The sequence below is a fragment of the Vicia villosa genome, linkage group LG5, assembly GCF_029867415.1.
Source record: "Vicia villosa cultivar HV-30 ecotype Madison, WI linkage group LG5, Vvil1.0, whole genome shotgun sequence".
Classification (NCBI taxonomy): domain Eukaryota; kingdom Viridiplantae; phylum Streptophyta; class Magnoliopsida; order Fabales; family Fabaceae; genus Vicia; species Vicia villosa.
Window position 1 is genome coordinate 149,128,325 of NC_081184.1, and position 16,542 is coordinate 149,144,866.

The following is a 16,542-nucleotide window of genomic DNA, read 5'->3' on the forward strand; positions in this document are numbered from 1 at the left end:
TGTGTGGTGTATATGGGAAATGCTAACCAGTGCCCTCAGGACAATGGTTAAGACTTTAAAAATAGTAAATTTATCTTGGTAATCTGCGTATTTAATGTCTCGAAAATTGAAATATTATATTTTCTATAAAATATTTTCTTTTTTTGGAATGCTTAACCATTACCCTGAGGGCACTGACTAGCAAAACCCTAAGATAAATGATTTATATTTCTACTGTTTTAGGTTTTGTTTGCGAGTTTGGAAGGAAGAGGAAGACTTCCGAAAATGAAAATTTAAAAAAAGTATAAAAAAATATTTGACATTATGAGTTTGCTTAGAATGATAAAAGAGTTATTATAATTGCTAAATTTTTAATTTTCAGAATACTATAACAACCTAAAAGATATTTAAAAAATTTATGTAAGACTCCCAAAACCCTTCAAAACCTTCCTTAAATACAATTTTTGCGTTCCCCATTTTATGGAATTTTTGTGTTATAAATAAAATCAAACCCTCCAACTCAAAATCTTTCTATTCTTTTCACCAAATCCTTCCTATTTTCCAAAGCCCTCCCCTCCCCTCCCCTCCCCTCCCCTCCAAACTCGCAAACAAAGCCTTAAGGTTTTGGGTAGATATGTGTTGTCAAAGTCTCTTAAGTCGTAAACGTTTATCTGATTGACATTTCAGGCGTGTCGCTCCTCAAACTTCCCAACAAGTGATGGGAGAAATTGTTGGATTTCAATTGTGAGTGCTAAAGTCACACATCGACTCATACCCTAATGCCTTAAGATCTTAGGTTGATATACAGTATCGAAGTCTCTTAGATGATGAACATTTAGCTCATTAACACTTCTAACGCTTTGCTCCCTAGACTCTCCAATAAATACACTAGATATGTTCAAAAAAAATTGGATCGACATTAACCCCTACATGAGCGTATGAAGCTAACACGAATGATAAACCAAAGATACTTGATCGAAGAATCGGTCAAAAATAGTGTGGTCCGCAAGATTTTGAAATAAAAATCTAAAGGATGAATCTAAATCTAAGATTAAACTAAAATGATACTAGCATATCACGTAAGTAATGTCGAAATAAAATCTAAAGGATCAATCTAGATCTAAGTTTTAACTAATGATACTATCACATACGTAATGTTCTTATTTTTTATTATATTTCTCTCGATCAAGGACAAACATTTCTTTTTGGAGAGTATTTTACTATCAATTATTGTTTTCAAGTCAACTTAACAATTTCTGAAAATTTCTGTCTTTCTAGTTATGATTGTGGGACACGTGAAACTTATTATACTTTATTTCCGTCATATTATTTTCATTTTCATATTGTGAGCACAACTGGCATGAATTATTGTGAACAGTGTGAACCTAACTTGGCCTCCTTAAATGTGTATATATAGATAGTCGTTAAATCATAAAAGCATATTGCATTGCAGCTCTTAAGATGGGAAGCATTTGGGATATGTTGAAGCCAGCTTTATTAATGGTTTCAGTGCAGATAGTATTTTCAGCTTGCAATGTTCTTTACAAACTTGCCATTTTTGATGGAATGAGTACCGTTGTTATTGCTGCTTATCGTCTTGCCTTTGCTGCGATTACCACCATTCCTCTTGCTCTTATTTTTGAAAGGTAAGTATGGGATCAATTTGTACCTTAATCTGTTTCTTGAATAGAAAATTATACTTGCCTTATTACTAATATTAAACATAAAAGGATTTTAGAGCTTAGATCTTCCTTATTTAAAACTAGTAGAATATATTAATAACTAACTTAATCTTCTAACTAAGATTATGTCGAGACAGATTTTAAATAGATCACATCATACTTGTCAGACATACAAACCTACTTTATTTTGTTTCACTCCTATTATAATTGATAATTTTATGTTTTGTAAAATATTTAGATTTTGATAGAGTTTGGAGGGGAGGGAAGAAAAGTGAGAGTTTTAAAAAAAGATTTTTAAAATCAAAATAGAGAAATGACTCATTTTTTATGATTTTTTTTTTTGTATAGAATGATATATGAGTGCTAATTATTAATATTTTTAAAATTTTTGAAATGTTATAACAACATAATTATATATGAATAATTTGTGTAATCTTTCAAACCTTTTCTTCAATACAATTTTTTTTTCAAATTAAAGGATTTTTTAATAAAATAAAACCCTCCTACTTAAATTCTTTTATTCTTTTCAATAATTCTTATATTTTTTCAAAGTTTTCCTCATCCTCCCCTTCTAAACTTCCAAACAAAATATTAAAGTTTCATGTTAGATATATCCAGCTACAGACCCATGCAATCATTATATATATATATATATATATATATATATATATATATATATATATATATATATATATATATATATATATATATATATATATATATATATATGTGTGTGTGTGTTTTGACGTCAAACAATTGATCAAACAGTGATATTAAATGAAATAAAATAATAATAAAAAAAATATGTAGGATATTTTTCTTCCAAAAAATAGGCTATTTAGTATCACTATTTGATCAATTACTTTAACGGTTGAGATTTAGTGTCAAATTAAACTTTGAGAGTTTGGTGTTATTTGATATATATATATATATATATATATATATATATATATATATATATATGCCTTTTTATTTTTTCTATGGAATTTTAATTAATTAATTTCAATTCAGGTCATTAGGTCTCCACATAAATAAATTTATAATATTCATAAACTGACAATTGTTATAAATAGTTAATATTTATGTAATAATGATATAAATATTTTGTATGCCTACCCTTAATTAAATTACATCATGTTAATATTTCTTAAAGTTTTATTAAATAAGCAACAAAAAGAAATATTAGATCATCAGAGCATGATATTAATTTCTAATTATAATAGTGACAGTTCTATAAAATTATTACACTTGTTCATTTTTTTATTTTATTTTTTAACCTACACACTTTAAACAAATATATTTTGAAAAAGACAAAAATACATCATATGTTTGGCATGTTCACCAACAATATAGAGTCTAAATCTATCTTACTTAAAGTCTGCATGTTGCTTATAAAAATATATATAAAAAACAATAAAATGAGAGACTCAAATTAACCTCAAAAAGGTTGTTTGGCTGCTTGTTACTTATAAATAATGTTATTTTAATACATTATGTATAACCTCAAAAATGTTGTTGGGCTGCTGTTACTTTTTTTTCTCTGTCTCCAAAACACTTGAGATTAATTATATAGTTTGATAAATATACTTATTAATATTAAAAAATAGAATTAAGTGGAAAAACAAATTTAATTAATTGAGTGTAATAAACTTATTATTATAATTTATAATTTGGTTATTGAGTATTCTAACATAAAACAAAGTTTTATATGATTAATTATCATTCTTTAACAATTTGTATAAAGTTGTTTAATAATATTCATAATTTAATTAAAGAATTCTTAAATATAAAAAACTTAAATAATACAATAAAATTGATAAATAAAGTATAAAAATTAATTAATATATTTTTTAAGTTAATGTTTAAAATTTAAGTAGGATCACTTCGTACCTTAATTTGTTTCTTGAATTGAACATTACACTTGCCTTATTACTAATATTACACATAAAAGGATTTTTTAGAGCTTAGATCTTCCTTATTTAAACTAGTAGGATTTATTACTAACTTTAACTTAATCTTCTGACTAAGATTATGTTGAGACAGATTTAAAATAGATCACATCATACCTGTCGGACATACAACCTACCTTATTTTTTTTACACTCCTAATATAATTGATAATTCTATGTTTTTAAAATATTTTGATTTTAATAGAGTTCGGAGTGGAGGGGAGTGAGAGTTTAAAAAATGAATTTATTGAAATAAAATAGGGAAATTATTAGTTTAATAAAAAAATTTATTATAGAATGATATAGAAGTGTTTATTATTAACGTTTTTTAATTTTTAAAATACTAAAAAAACATAAATTATATTTGAATAATTTGTCTATCTTTTTTTATATTTTTCTAATACCTCCTTCAATAAATTTTTTTCTCCAAAACTCTCTTCAATTAAATTCTTTTATTCTTTTCACTAAATTCTTACAATTTTGTCAAAGTTCTTTCCTACCTTCTGTTCTAATCTCTCAAACAAAATCTTAGAGTTTTATGTTTGATGTATCCAACTACAAACCCATGCAATTGTTTAGAAGCACATATCTACACTTGATATATATATAGCTAATATTTATGTCAATTCATTATTCATTAATTTATGTCAATTCAAGTCATTATATTTCATCAAAAATAAATATATTCATGAATTGACAATTGTTATATATAACTAATATTTATGTATTGATAAAAATAATATTAAATCACAGAGCATAATATTAATTTCTAATTATAATTGTGACAGTTCTATAAAATTATTACACTTCTTCATTTCTTTATTATTATTTTTTAACCTACACACTTTAAACTATATTTTGTAAAAGACAAAATACATCATATGTTTGGCATGGTCACCGCCAATATATATTCTAAATTCATCTCACTTAAACTCTACATGTTGCTTTTATATATATATATATATATATATATATATATATATATATATATATATAACAATTAAAAGAGAGACTCAAATTAACCTCAAAAAGGTTGTTGGGCTTGTTACTTATAAATAATGTTATTTTGACATAAAATTTTAAAATAATAAGTATAATTTGAAAAATGTTTTTGTTTTTGGATCGCTTGTTACTTTTTTCTTTCTCTCTAAAACACAGTTTTGAAAACTTGATTGAACGAATCCACCGGATAGGTTGAACAGGAAATCGGAAGGATTATCAGTTTAAATTAAGTGTTAGATCAGATATGCTATGGAATTAGTAGGAATCGGCCAAAATCGTTCAAAACCATTAAAAATTAATGAATCGACAATTTAAGAAATTCAGTGGATCAAATGCATGTTTTTTTCCGAAGTTATTTTGATAATTGTGTAAATAAGTATTAGTGTCAAATATGGTATCATAGCATAAATGTATAATTATGATTGGATTCGTGTTCTTGGTAATGCTACCAATAATTCAGATATTTAAGCATTATTTTTAATGATAATATAGTTTTAATATTTTTTTAAGTAAATATATAGTTTTATTATTTTCAAAACTGCTTTATTAATAAGGATAATGCTTACGAGTGCTCCCGGAGCATTGGTTAAGAGATTAAAAAGATAATTTGTGCATTGTTTATTAAAGTAAAAAAATATGTTTTTATCTAATATATATATATATATATATATATATATATATATATATATATATATATATATATATATATATATATATATATTAGTGCATTAAAAGTATAAATAATTAACTTTTTTAAAAAATATTATATTTATTCAATCTATTAAATTTAAAATATTTTTTTATTTAAAATGTTTAAACAGTGCTCCGGAGGCACTCATTAGCATAACCCTTTAATAATTATGTCAACAAATATATTAGATAAACCATAGTTAAATAAATTTTTTTTTTAATTTCTAATGATTTAACTGATCAATGTAATTAAGTTACACATAACTTCTAAAAACGTAAAAAAAGTTATGTTTATATATATATATATATATATATATATATATATATATATATATATATATATATATATATATATATATATATATATATATATATATATATATATTTATTGCTTGTGTTTACGTTGAACGTCTTTTTATCTAATATATATGTTTGTTTAAAACCAATCAATACATGACAAGAAACAAACACACCTATCATTTCTGCATTAAATTCCCAACCATATTGAAATGGTAATGACTCGTATATGAAATACATCAACTACCAAATTTGTTTTATATTTTTTTTCTTTCTATTATACAGGAAGAGGCCGCAGATGACTTGGAGGGTGTTTTACCTTTCACTTTTAAGTGCATTATTTGCGTATGTATCATTATTATTAATCTGTAATTTTCTATTCAAAAAATATTAATTAGTAATTAACAAAACTAATAAATATACGTGTTTTTTTTTAATGGCAAATAACAGTGCATTATTATTTCAAAACCTATTCTATGGAGCTCTGATTTTGGCATCAGCAACTCTTGTATCAGCTATCTACAACCTTATTCCCACAATCACCTTTGTATTAGCAGTATCCTTCGGGTATATATGTTTAATTATTTCAATTTATTTTATTTATCTATATAGCACCGATACTTCTGATAAAAAAACGCGTGTCTAATGTGTTCAACGCGTTAGAGAAATTATATATCAACGCAATGTATTAATATTGAAAATTATATATTTATGATCTCTGCAGTTTAGAGAAATTAAATTGGGGAGCACCTTCAGGTAAAGCAAAGGTTACAGGAACTATACTCGGACTTGCAGGAGCTCTACTTCTGACATTTTACAAAGGAGTTGAATTTGAAATTTGGCCTTTTAAAATCAATCTCTTGGATCCAAAAGACAACCAAATAGAACTTGTCACTGATACTGCCTCTGAGTTGTTAGGTGTTTTATGTGTTGTTCTTAGTTGCTTCTGTTTCTCGATGTGGCTCATCATTCAGGTAATTAATAAATTACAAAACACAACATTTAATGTTAAAATAATTATTGTCGTTTATTGTGATTTTAATTTAAATGCCACCCATTGCAGGCTAAGATCAGTGAAGTATATCCATGTCCTCAATCAAGCATAGCTTTGATGTCTGTAATTGGAACAGTACAATGTTTTATTTTAGGTTTCATTGTTGAGAGAGATTTGGATCAATGGAAACTTGGTTGGGATATCAGGCTTCTCACTGTCGCGTTTTCGGTAGGCTTCATCTTAATGATATATCAAATGATTTGTGAAAATTTTGATCAATATTGGAATTGAAGTTTGGTTTGATGTGAGTGCAGGGAATTGGAGCCTCAGGACTAATGATTCTTACCATGGCATGGGTCGTACAGACGAAAGGCCCTTTATATGCGTCCGCTTTCAACCCTCTAATGCTTTTGATTGTGGCTATCGTCGCGTCAATGGTTTTGGATGAGAATTTAAACTTAGGAAGGTATATATTATGCATGTTTATGATGTTTATGTATTTTTAGGTAATGTTTGTATTCATGATTTGATTTAATATATTTTTCTTATTGGTGAGTAGTTTACTTGGAGGAGTGTTGATTGTGTGTGGCTTATACACTGTACTTTGGGGTAAAGCAAGAGAACAAAAGAAGAAGATTGCACAAGCACCATCAGAAATCATTGGTGATCTCGAAGCTACGACGCCATTGTTGAGCCCATGAGAAGCTAGTTCATCATAAAATTTAACCATGCCATTTCTAAGTTAAATTCCAATGCTTAATTAGGAATGTTTTTATAAGAATAAGTAGAACGTGTTTATAAATGTGGTAGTGAGTTTTAATTATATGTGTATGTACAATAGTTATATTGTTGATTGTGGTTGTGTGTTATATATATATGAGAATATATATTTGAGTAGTGCAAGTATACACCCTCAACACAATTTTTTTTTCATTTTTCAAGAAAATAAGTTATCTTAGGTTAAGAACATGTTATAGTACATTGCAGTATAAAACATGTTATAGTACATAGTATAGTCTTTTTTTTAAGAAAAAATAAATTATCTTTGTTTAGCATTGTGCAGCATCTTGAAAATGCTTCAACCAAAATTTTTACCTGCATTTACAAAGAGTCATAAACCAACATAAATTTATCATAAACTATATAAATTTTTAAAACTGAAATTAAACATCTAGTGTTAAGGTCTAGTGTGATTGAGTTATAATTCAAATTAATAACCAAAATTAATTATGTAGGCTGTCACACCCCAAACTAGCTTGAATTATTTTTCATCTATAGGGATGTATTTAATAAACCATCAACATGCATATCCAAAATCTAGAAAGCTCTTGAAAACTCATACTTAAAATAAATGAGTAAGTGGTCCCTCATATTTAATTTTCAAACATATCTCTATTTTTAGCCTATCAGTGCTTCCTTAGATCAATCCCATTTGGTTCAAAGTGTGCATGTGTGGAGTTAATGTTCATTGTTCAATAGTTCTAATAAGTTAGGAATTCACTTATATTTTTAACTAAGTTGTCCTTAATGAGACATATGTTTCACACAAGGGATGTAGGATTTATGTATACTTTTGTTTCTATACTTTCCCCCACTTGAGATTTTGTCGCATAATCTTACTTTGGCACAACGAACAATTTCAATTCTTTTTCATTTCATCTTTATTAACAAAATGGGGATCAACCAATTTTTGGGATGAATGGTAGGGTAAAAAAAGTGACCATATTTACTCTGTTTGATTATTTTTTTACTGCTTTTATTTTCTTTTTGTTTAAACTTGCTATCCATTCTAGATGCATGTTTTTCTGTTAAGATTGGAGGCATCCAAGACTTGTACTTAAAATTTCAAATTTTAGTTTCTACCTTGAGACACTATCCATATTTTTTTCTAATAAACATAACCTAATGTGTTAAAAATAATGTGATTTTTGTAAGTTTCAATCCCCATTCAAATTAAAACAACTATGTATCTAAACAAGCAATATGCTAAAACAAGCAAATGCATATTAAAATTTTAAAAGCTTGCAACTCTATTATCTCTCTAAAACTTATTATTAAATTGTGTAAACATATTCCAATTAAGAGTTTGAAGTTGGAAATTGCGACTACAAAATAAAATCAACTAAATTAAAATCCAAAAACTTAAACATTATTATTTTTATAGAGTAAATTACATTCTTCTTTCAAAGATACTCATATTACATTAACCTCCCATCTTGTGTTAAACTATATATTTTCCTCCTCTTTTATGTAAAATATATCACACTCTTCTTTTTTGAAATATATTGATGGTGACAAGTCCCTCACAAACAATTTGCGATGACCTGTTGTTAGCTGAAGATTTCGTTTTGTAGTATTTATCCTTCGAAGAAGTAGAAAATCGACGGAAAGATGGTTACTGATGGCCATCCCTTAAAAATAAAAGAATGGCTACTGATGGTCATGCTTCGAGAGTAAAGATTTCTAAGTTCGCTATGAAGATAATGAATACTGAAAGCTAGTGAAAAGTATGTGTCTTCGGGGACTTAGACAAATTTATAAATATATTCAAGTATTACTACTTAGCGTGTTTTTTTTTCGTAGTGTTTGTTTAATACACTGCCACGCGTCGAAGACAGACTCAGGCGGGAAGATTTGAAATTCGAAGACGGTTTCGTAACTGTCCAAGTAACAGATGGCATCGCTAGAAGTTCTTATGAGAAACGTGGCAGCAGATTAGTATAGGACCGTTAAGGTCGAAACTAGTATAAATAGGAGTCTTAATGTTAGGATTCTGTGTGTTCATTTTGTACAAATCACTCACATATTTACTCAAGTATCAAGCGTTAAGAGAAAGAGTTCGCTGAGAAAATGTACGTATGACACCACCATTTTAATACATGTGTATTATCTTTTGTTTTTAAATATCTTCCAGAATTACTGCATTTCGTTTACTTCTTGCCATTTACATTTCTGTATCTTTACTTTAATGTCATTTACTTTCGAATTACTTTCATGTTATTTACTTTCAAAGTCTTTAACATTTCTGCAGTTTAAGATTCTTTACGTTTCAATAGTCCTTTTAATTTTCTATGTTATGTTACTTATTTTTTCGCTGAAGTCACATTTATATATAACAAAGTGATTGTCAAGACTATTTGTTCTTTAATCGAACAACGCTTATTGAAGAAGACAAATAATGAATATGGTTCGAATGAACGTTGATGACAATCTTCTTGACTATGTGTCCTAGGATCAATCTAGTCGATCCTGCGAGTAACCAAATCATATTTATTATAGTTTGGAAGACTAGCGGTTGTTTACCGGAAATCACCGTAAACAAATTGGCACGCCCAGTGGGACAGTGTCAAGCAGATTGTTTTAATCAATTGCTTTATTTTTGTCTAGACAATATCAAGATCTTGTATGAACCTTAGGAACGGTAAATTAAAGAACAGTGCACAACCGATTCCCAAACGAAGGTACAACAGGAAAATGGTCCTTACGGCCAGTGCAGGGGGTGATCGAGGTCCCCCACAAGGTTCAGGATCAGGAGCGGCAAATTCGACTTCTACTCAAGGAACACGAGATGCAACGGGTCCAAATGGATCGAGACCTGCAGATAATTCCCAGGCTTTGCCTGAAAATAATACAGGGCTTTCAGGGACTATTCCAGTTTCAGTGTCGACAACCGCACCCTCATCTACAAGCGCATAGGACGTATTGTTTGCCTCGACAAATGCTGCAAATAATTTGCCTGGTCAAGGCACGAATTCTGCTTTCGAATGGAGACCAAATAGTTCATATGGAATGCCATACCCATATGGAACAGGCGTACGAGGGGCAGGATCTATATATGCCCCAACTAACAATGCGACATTTTCACCGAATGTTAGTTCAGTGGGTCGAAGTGCACATAACACTGGTTTTTCTACCCAGGTGCCTCACTTTACCACAAATAACCAAGCAGCATTTCGACAAGAAATGGATGCAAGCAACCATGATATGGTAGGGGTTTTGGCCAGAGAATTGACTTCAGTTTTAAGCCCACTAATGGCAAATGTTACTACTACAAATAGAGAAAACATGGAGACTTTCCAAAAGATATCATCTCAAATGAATCGAATGGCAGAATTCATGGGAATAACACCACCTAAAAGGAAAGACAAACAGCCTTCGAATCAAGAAGAGAGGCCCATTTTAGAACGTGTACAAGACATAGTTCCGTCATCTAGGACAGCCACTAGGGATGTAGGCCCCTCACGAAGAACAGAGATGTTCGAAGGAACTCCAATAATTAACTTAGAAGCTTCAAATCAAAGAGCCGTCCCCATTCGACAAGAAACGGAGGAGGAGCGACCCAGATTAAGGATTGTGGGTAGGAACGAACACCCATATGAGGTTGTTCAAAGAGTCAGAAGAGAAAATCTGGCTACAGAAAATAACTTAACTGCCATGATAGAAAGGGTTATGGCCAATAATGGCCTTAGTACTGGACTTAGACGTCTATGGTGTCGTTTTCTTTTACCTCCCCGTTTCACTTGGGAGGACGGCACGCTATACCCTTCACGCGAAATTTGGAAGGAGAATGCGCCCGTGGTGGGATGAATTTTATTTCAGTTCTTCCTACGATATCACACGAACTTTCTTATTTGTCCTACGAGTAGGAAAGGGGAAAAAAGATCTCAACTAAATCCTAGGAGTTTGCTAAGTGTGGGGATTTCACCTAGACTAGAAATTCTGGAGTCCGGGAGGTCGGTTATACATAGGGAAGTGTTTAAACACCCTACATATCTGTAGTACTCTACAGGAACCTTCTCTGTGTCATTGTGATTGTGTTTGCTGCTAATGATTGGGAAAGTTTCTCCTTTGTGTTAGGAGAAGGAATTGATTTGATTTGAAAAGACAGACAGACAGACAGACTGACTATTTTTGGTATTTTATTAGCTCGCTGAGATTCCTTGTGAACCTCATGCCTACATATCCCTAGTGGAAGTCAGAGCTTAATGTAGTTCGGGGAACTAACTAGGGAAATTAATTGTTTTTTTGTGCCTTGCTTGAAGCTCAAGGTTGAAGCTTGGAATTAAATCTCTGTTTACAGTAAAGAGACATGAAATCATCTCTACAGAGAGGTATTTGTACTATTCTACCATAAACATTGTGAAAGAGTGACAGAATAACTAGATTCATTTCATTCAAGAGGGGGACCTTACTTGTGTGTGCAAGTATGCCAGTCAGATGCCTCTTAAATGAAAGAAAGATGCTCGTCCAAATTAGGGAAAGTGTACAAGTCTGGGGATGTGCCGGAGCATGTCTTTCAGAGTCCTAAATGGGAGACTTTGAATGAAATTGAAATTGAAATGTTTGTTTGTTTGAATGTGGTAGAGTAGTAAAAATATCTCTCTATAGAGATAAGCTATGTCTATCTACTGTATAAAAGATTTGACTTTGGCTGGCTTGTATGAGGCCCAAGCTTGAGGCTTTTTTTGATTGATTTATTAATATTATTGACTCTGGGAGATGACTCCACTGGGGATTAATTACAGGGTATTTTTGTGTTCTGTACAAAGCCCAGAATTGAGGCTGACTCTACTTAGGGAGACTCTATTTATGTGCCTTGTACAAAGCCCAAGGTTGTGGCTAACTGTTGAGGATAATTGAATTTTTGAGACTATGAATGACTCTATTTTGTGTGCCTTGTACAAAGCCCAAGGTTGTGGCTGACTCTAGCTAGGGAAACATTATTTTCTGCCCTGTACAAAGCCCAAGGTTGTGGCTGACTCTTAAATAAACTGAGTATGGATGACTCTATGGGGAAAAGATCCTAGGTGTTAGGAATCTTTGACACATGAAAATATGGTTTATCTGCCTTGTACAAAGCCCAAGGTTGTGGCTACTGAATGATGAAGAACTCACTGGGGAGACTCTATTATCTGCCTTGTACAATGCCCAAGGTTGAGGCTGACTCTTGACAGGGGAGTTTTATTGTTTGGGTGCCTTGTATGAAGCCCAAGGTTGAGGCTAACTGTTTTTGTTGGTTTTGACTCTACTGAGGAGATTTTATTTATTAAAAGACTGTTTTTCTTTGGAAGCTAACCCTTTCCAGGGATTTTGACTCAGCTGGTGAATTTGTCTGTTAAAAGACTGACTTTATCATGTTTTTTGGAGGCTGACCCTTTCCAGGGGTTTTGACTCTTTTGGGGAAATTATCTCTTAAGAGAAATGAATCTTTATTTTTTGACATTTTTTTATTAATTGACTTTGGAGGCTAACCCTTTCCAAGGATTTATTGAAATGGAGGTTGATTTTAATTGACTTTGGAGGCTAACCCTTTCCAGGGGTTTTGTTGAAAATAAATGGCAGAAAGATTATCTAATGGAGACTTCTTGTTTAAAGCCCAAGATGAAGGCTGACTCAATGCTGAGGATGACCCAAAGCATGGATCCTAAACTCTGCTAAGGAAGATTGATGAAGATAAGGGTGACAGAGACTGTCCATGTCTCTCATTCCAAAAGGTGTACTCAATGTAAAATTGAGACAAACTTAGCTTGTTTAAAGTCTGGTTTAAATTGGAAGAAACTCACCAGGGTAGGCTAAAAGGTGACTAAAGACCTGTTCCTATGTTTATAAGAAACCTGATGGGTCCTTGTATACAAGCTCAAGAGGAAGCTGGAAATGCTTTTAAGAAGCCTGTGGGTCCTTGTACAAAGCCCAAGAGGAGGCTAATCGAGGGTCCTTGTTATAGCACAAGAGGAAGCTATGTAGTTTTGAACTTATTTTGGCTCTAAGCAAATGGGTAAGAGGTTTCACCGGGAATAATTCCTCTTTGGGTGGATGTTGTTAGAACAAGATTTGTTCTGATCAATTATCTTAGTTTTGATGATAACAATAATATGAATTTTGCTTAAGATAATATGGTACTCTAATCCAATGCAATTTCCTTTTCAGGAAATATATAAAGAGTACGCATAATTCAGCGCTCAGAAGCTTTGTCTCAAAGGGTTCAGCATGCAACATCAGAACATGGTCTGGCAAGACATCAGAAGATGGTCGAAGCAGAATCAGAACATGGGTCTATGGAAGCATCAGAAGAACAAGAGAAGAGAAGCACTGAAGTTCTGATGGTATCACGCTCAGAAGCACTTCAAGGTCAGAAGATCAGAAGATGCTATGCACCAAGCTGTTTGACTCTGATGATATTCAAACGTTGTATTCACAAACATCAGATCAGAAGGAAGTACAAGTGGCAAGCTACGCTGACTGACAAAAGGAACGTTAAAAGCTACTAAAGGCTACGTCAGTAGACACAGCGTGAACAAGGCTCGAGGTAGTTGACAAAAGCGTATAACATTAAATGCGATGCTGTACGGAACACGCAAAGCATTAAATGCACTCAACGGTCATCTTCTCCAACGCCTATAAATATGAAGTTCTGATGAGAAGCAAGGTTAACGATCCTGAACAAAACAACGCCTATTAACTTGCTGAAACTCTGTTCAAATTCAAAGCTCAGAATCTTCATCTTCATCAAAGCTCACTACATTGCTGTTGTAATATATTAGTAAGATTAAGCTTAAACGTTAAGAGAAATATCACAGTTTGTGATTATAGCTTTTAAGAAGCAATTGTAATACTCTTAGAATTGATTACATTAAGTTGTAAGGAACTAGAGTGATCGTGTGGATCAGAATACTCTAGGAAGTCTTAGAGGTTATCTAAGCAGGTTGTAACTAGAGTGATCGTGTGGATCAGTAAACTCTAGAAAAGTCTTAGAGGGTATCTAAGCAGTTGTTCCTGGAGTGATCAGTGTGTGATCAGAAGACTCTGGAAGACTTAGTTGCTGACTAAGTGGAGAACCATTGTAATCCGTGCGATTAGTGGATTAAATCCTCAGTTGAGGTAAATCATCTCTGCGGGGGTGGACTGGAGTAGTTTAGTTAACAACGAACCAGGATAAAAATAACTGTGCAATTTATTTTTATCTGTCAAGTTTTTAAAGCTACACTTATTCAAACCCCCCCCCCTTTCTAAGTGTTTTTCTATCCTTCAATTGGCATCAGAGCGCCGGTTCTAAGGTGCAAGCACTTAACCGTGTTTAGAAAAGATTCAGGAAGAGAAAAACGCTTCAGTAAAAGATGGTTGATGAAAGTGAAAAGTCTACACCTGCATCTACATCTGGCTCTGCTGAGCAATACAACGGTAACAATGGTTATACTAGACCGCCGGTATTTGATGGTGAAAACTTTGAATACTGGAAAGATAAACTGGAAAGTTACTTTCTTGGTCTAGATGGTGATCTATGGGATCTTCTGATGGATGGTTACAAACATCCAGTAAATGCCAGTGGCGTAAAGCTGACAAGGCAAGAAATGAATGATGATCAGAAAAAGCTTTTCAGGAATCATCATAAATGCAGAACTGTTTTGCTGAATGCTATCTCTCATGCTGAGTATGAGAAGATATCTAACAGGGAAACGGCCTATGACATATATGAGTCCTTGAAAATGACTCATGAAGGAAATGCTCAAGTCAAGGAGACTAAAGCTCTAGCTTTAATCCAGAAGTATGAAGCCTTCAAGATGGAGGATGATGAAGACATTGAAAAGATGTTTTCAAGATTTCAAACTCTTACTGCTGGATTGAGAGTTCTTGACAAGGGATACACCAAGGCTGATCACGTAAAGAAGATCATCAGAAGCTTACCCAGAAGATGGGGTCCTATGGTGACTGCATTCAAGATTGCAAAGAATCTGAATGAAGTTTCTCTGGAAGAGCTTATCAGTGCCTTGAGAAGTCATGAAATAGAGCTGGACGCAAATGAGCCTCAAAAGAAAGGTAAGTCTATTGCATTAAAATCCAATATCAAGAAATGCACTAACGCTTTTCAGGCTAAAGAAGAAGATCCTGAAGAATCAGAATCTGAAGAAGAAGATGAACTGTCTTTGATCTCCAGAAGGCTAAATCAACTCTGGAAGACCGAGCAAAGGAAGTTCAGAGGCTTCAGAAGTTCAAAGAAATTTGAACGTGGAGAATCTTCTGATGACAGAAGATTTGACAAGAAGAAGGTCATGTGCTATGAATGCAATGAGCCTGGACACTTCAAGAATGAATGTCCAAATCTTCAGAAGGAAAATCCCAAGAAGAAGTTTCATAAGAAGAAAGGTCTTATGGCAACCTGGGATGAGTCAGAAGATGATTCAGACTCTGAAGATGAGCAGGCTAACTGTGCGCTGATGGCGACAGAAGATGACGGATCAGAATCTACATCAGAATCAGATTCTGAAGAGGTATTTTCTGAACTTACTAGAGATGAGTTAGTTTCCGGTCTAACTGAACTTCTGGAACTCAAGTCTCAGATTAGTCTCAAATACAAAAAGCTGAAAAAGCTATTTGAATTTGAAACAAAGAAGCTTGAGTTGGAGAATTCTGAATTAAAAGAAAAACTTTTAAAATTATCCAATAATGTTGGATCTCCTTCTGATTCAGAAAAATCCACTCCTAGTCTAAACCATATTCTGAAAGAATATGATTTAAGTTTCAGGAAGTTCTTATCTAGAAGTATTGGCAGAAGTCAGCTAGCTTCTATGATATATGCTGTGTCTGGAAACAAAAGAGTCGGCATTGGTTTTGAGGGTGAAACCCCATACAAACTTGAACCTGTTGATGAAATGAAATTCACATACAAGCCATTGTATGATCAGTTCAAGTATGGCCACTCCCATGATATTAGGCACACTTCACATGCTCAAAGTTTTCACATAACACACACCAAAAAGCATGTGACACAACCTAGGAAATATCATGGAACTCACATTAAGAATTATCATGTTGTTTCTCCTATTGCTTACAATGTTAAACCCAAGTTCAATCAGAACTTGAGAAAATCTAACAAGAAAGGACCCAAGAAGATGTGGGTACCAAAGAAAAAGACTATCTATTTTGCAGATTCTCTTGGCGACAAAGAAGATAAA

The 16,542-nt window shown here is 32.1% G+C and overlaps 1 protein-coding gene across 1 annotated transcript; it reads left to right on the forward strand.

Moving 5' to 3' along the window:
- Nucleotides 1-1,410: 1,410 nt before the first annotated feature.
- LOC131603121 (WAT1-related protein At1g68170-like) lies at nucleotides 1,411-7,518 on the forward strand. Its single transcript, XM_058875380.1, has 7 exons — nucleotides 1,411-1,625; nucleotides 5,884-5,943; nucleotides 6,049-6,165; nucleotides 6,323-6,572; nucleotides 6,662-6,820; nucleotides 6,907-7,058; nucleotides 7,152-7,518. The coding sequence occupies exons 1-7, from the start codon at nucleotides 1,441-1,443 to the stop codon at nucleotides 7,291-7,293; spliced, it is 1,065 nt and encodes a 354-aa protein (XP_058731363.1). The 5' UTR covers nucleotides 1,411-1,440; the 3' UTR covers nucleotides 7,294-7,518.
- Nucleotides 7,519-16,542: the final 9,024 nt, after the last annotated feature.

Bases quoted from the DNA above. Each gene is read 5' to 3' on its own strand.
- LOC131603121 (XM_058875380.1), top strand. From the start codon at position 1,441: ATGGGAAGCATTTGGGATATGTTGAAGCCAGCTTTATTAATGGTTTCA. The intron at 1,626-5,883 runs GTAAGTATGGGA...TCTATTATACAG, and splicing joins CTTGCTCTTATTTTTGAAAG to GAAGAGGCCGCAGATGACTT. The intron at 7,059-7,151 runs GTATATATTATG...ATTGGTGAGTAG, and splicing joins GAGAATTTAAACTTAGGAAG to TTTACTTGGAGGAGTGTTGA.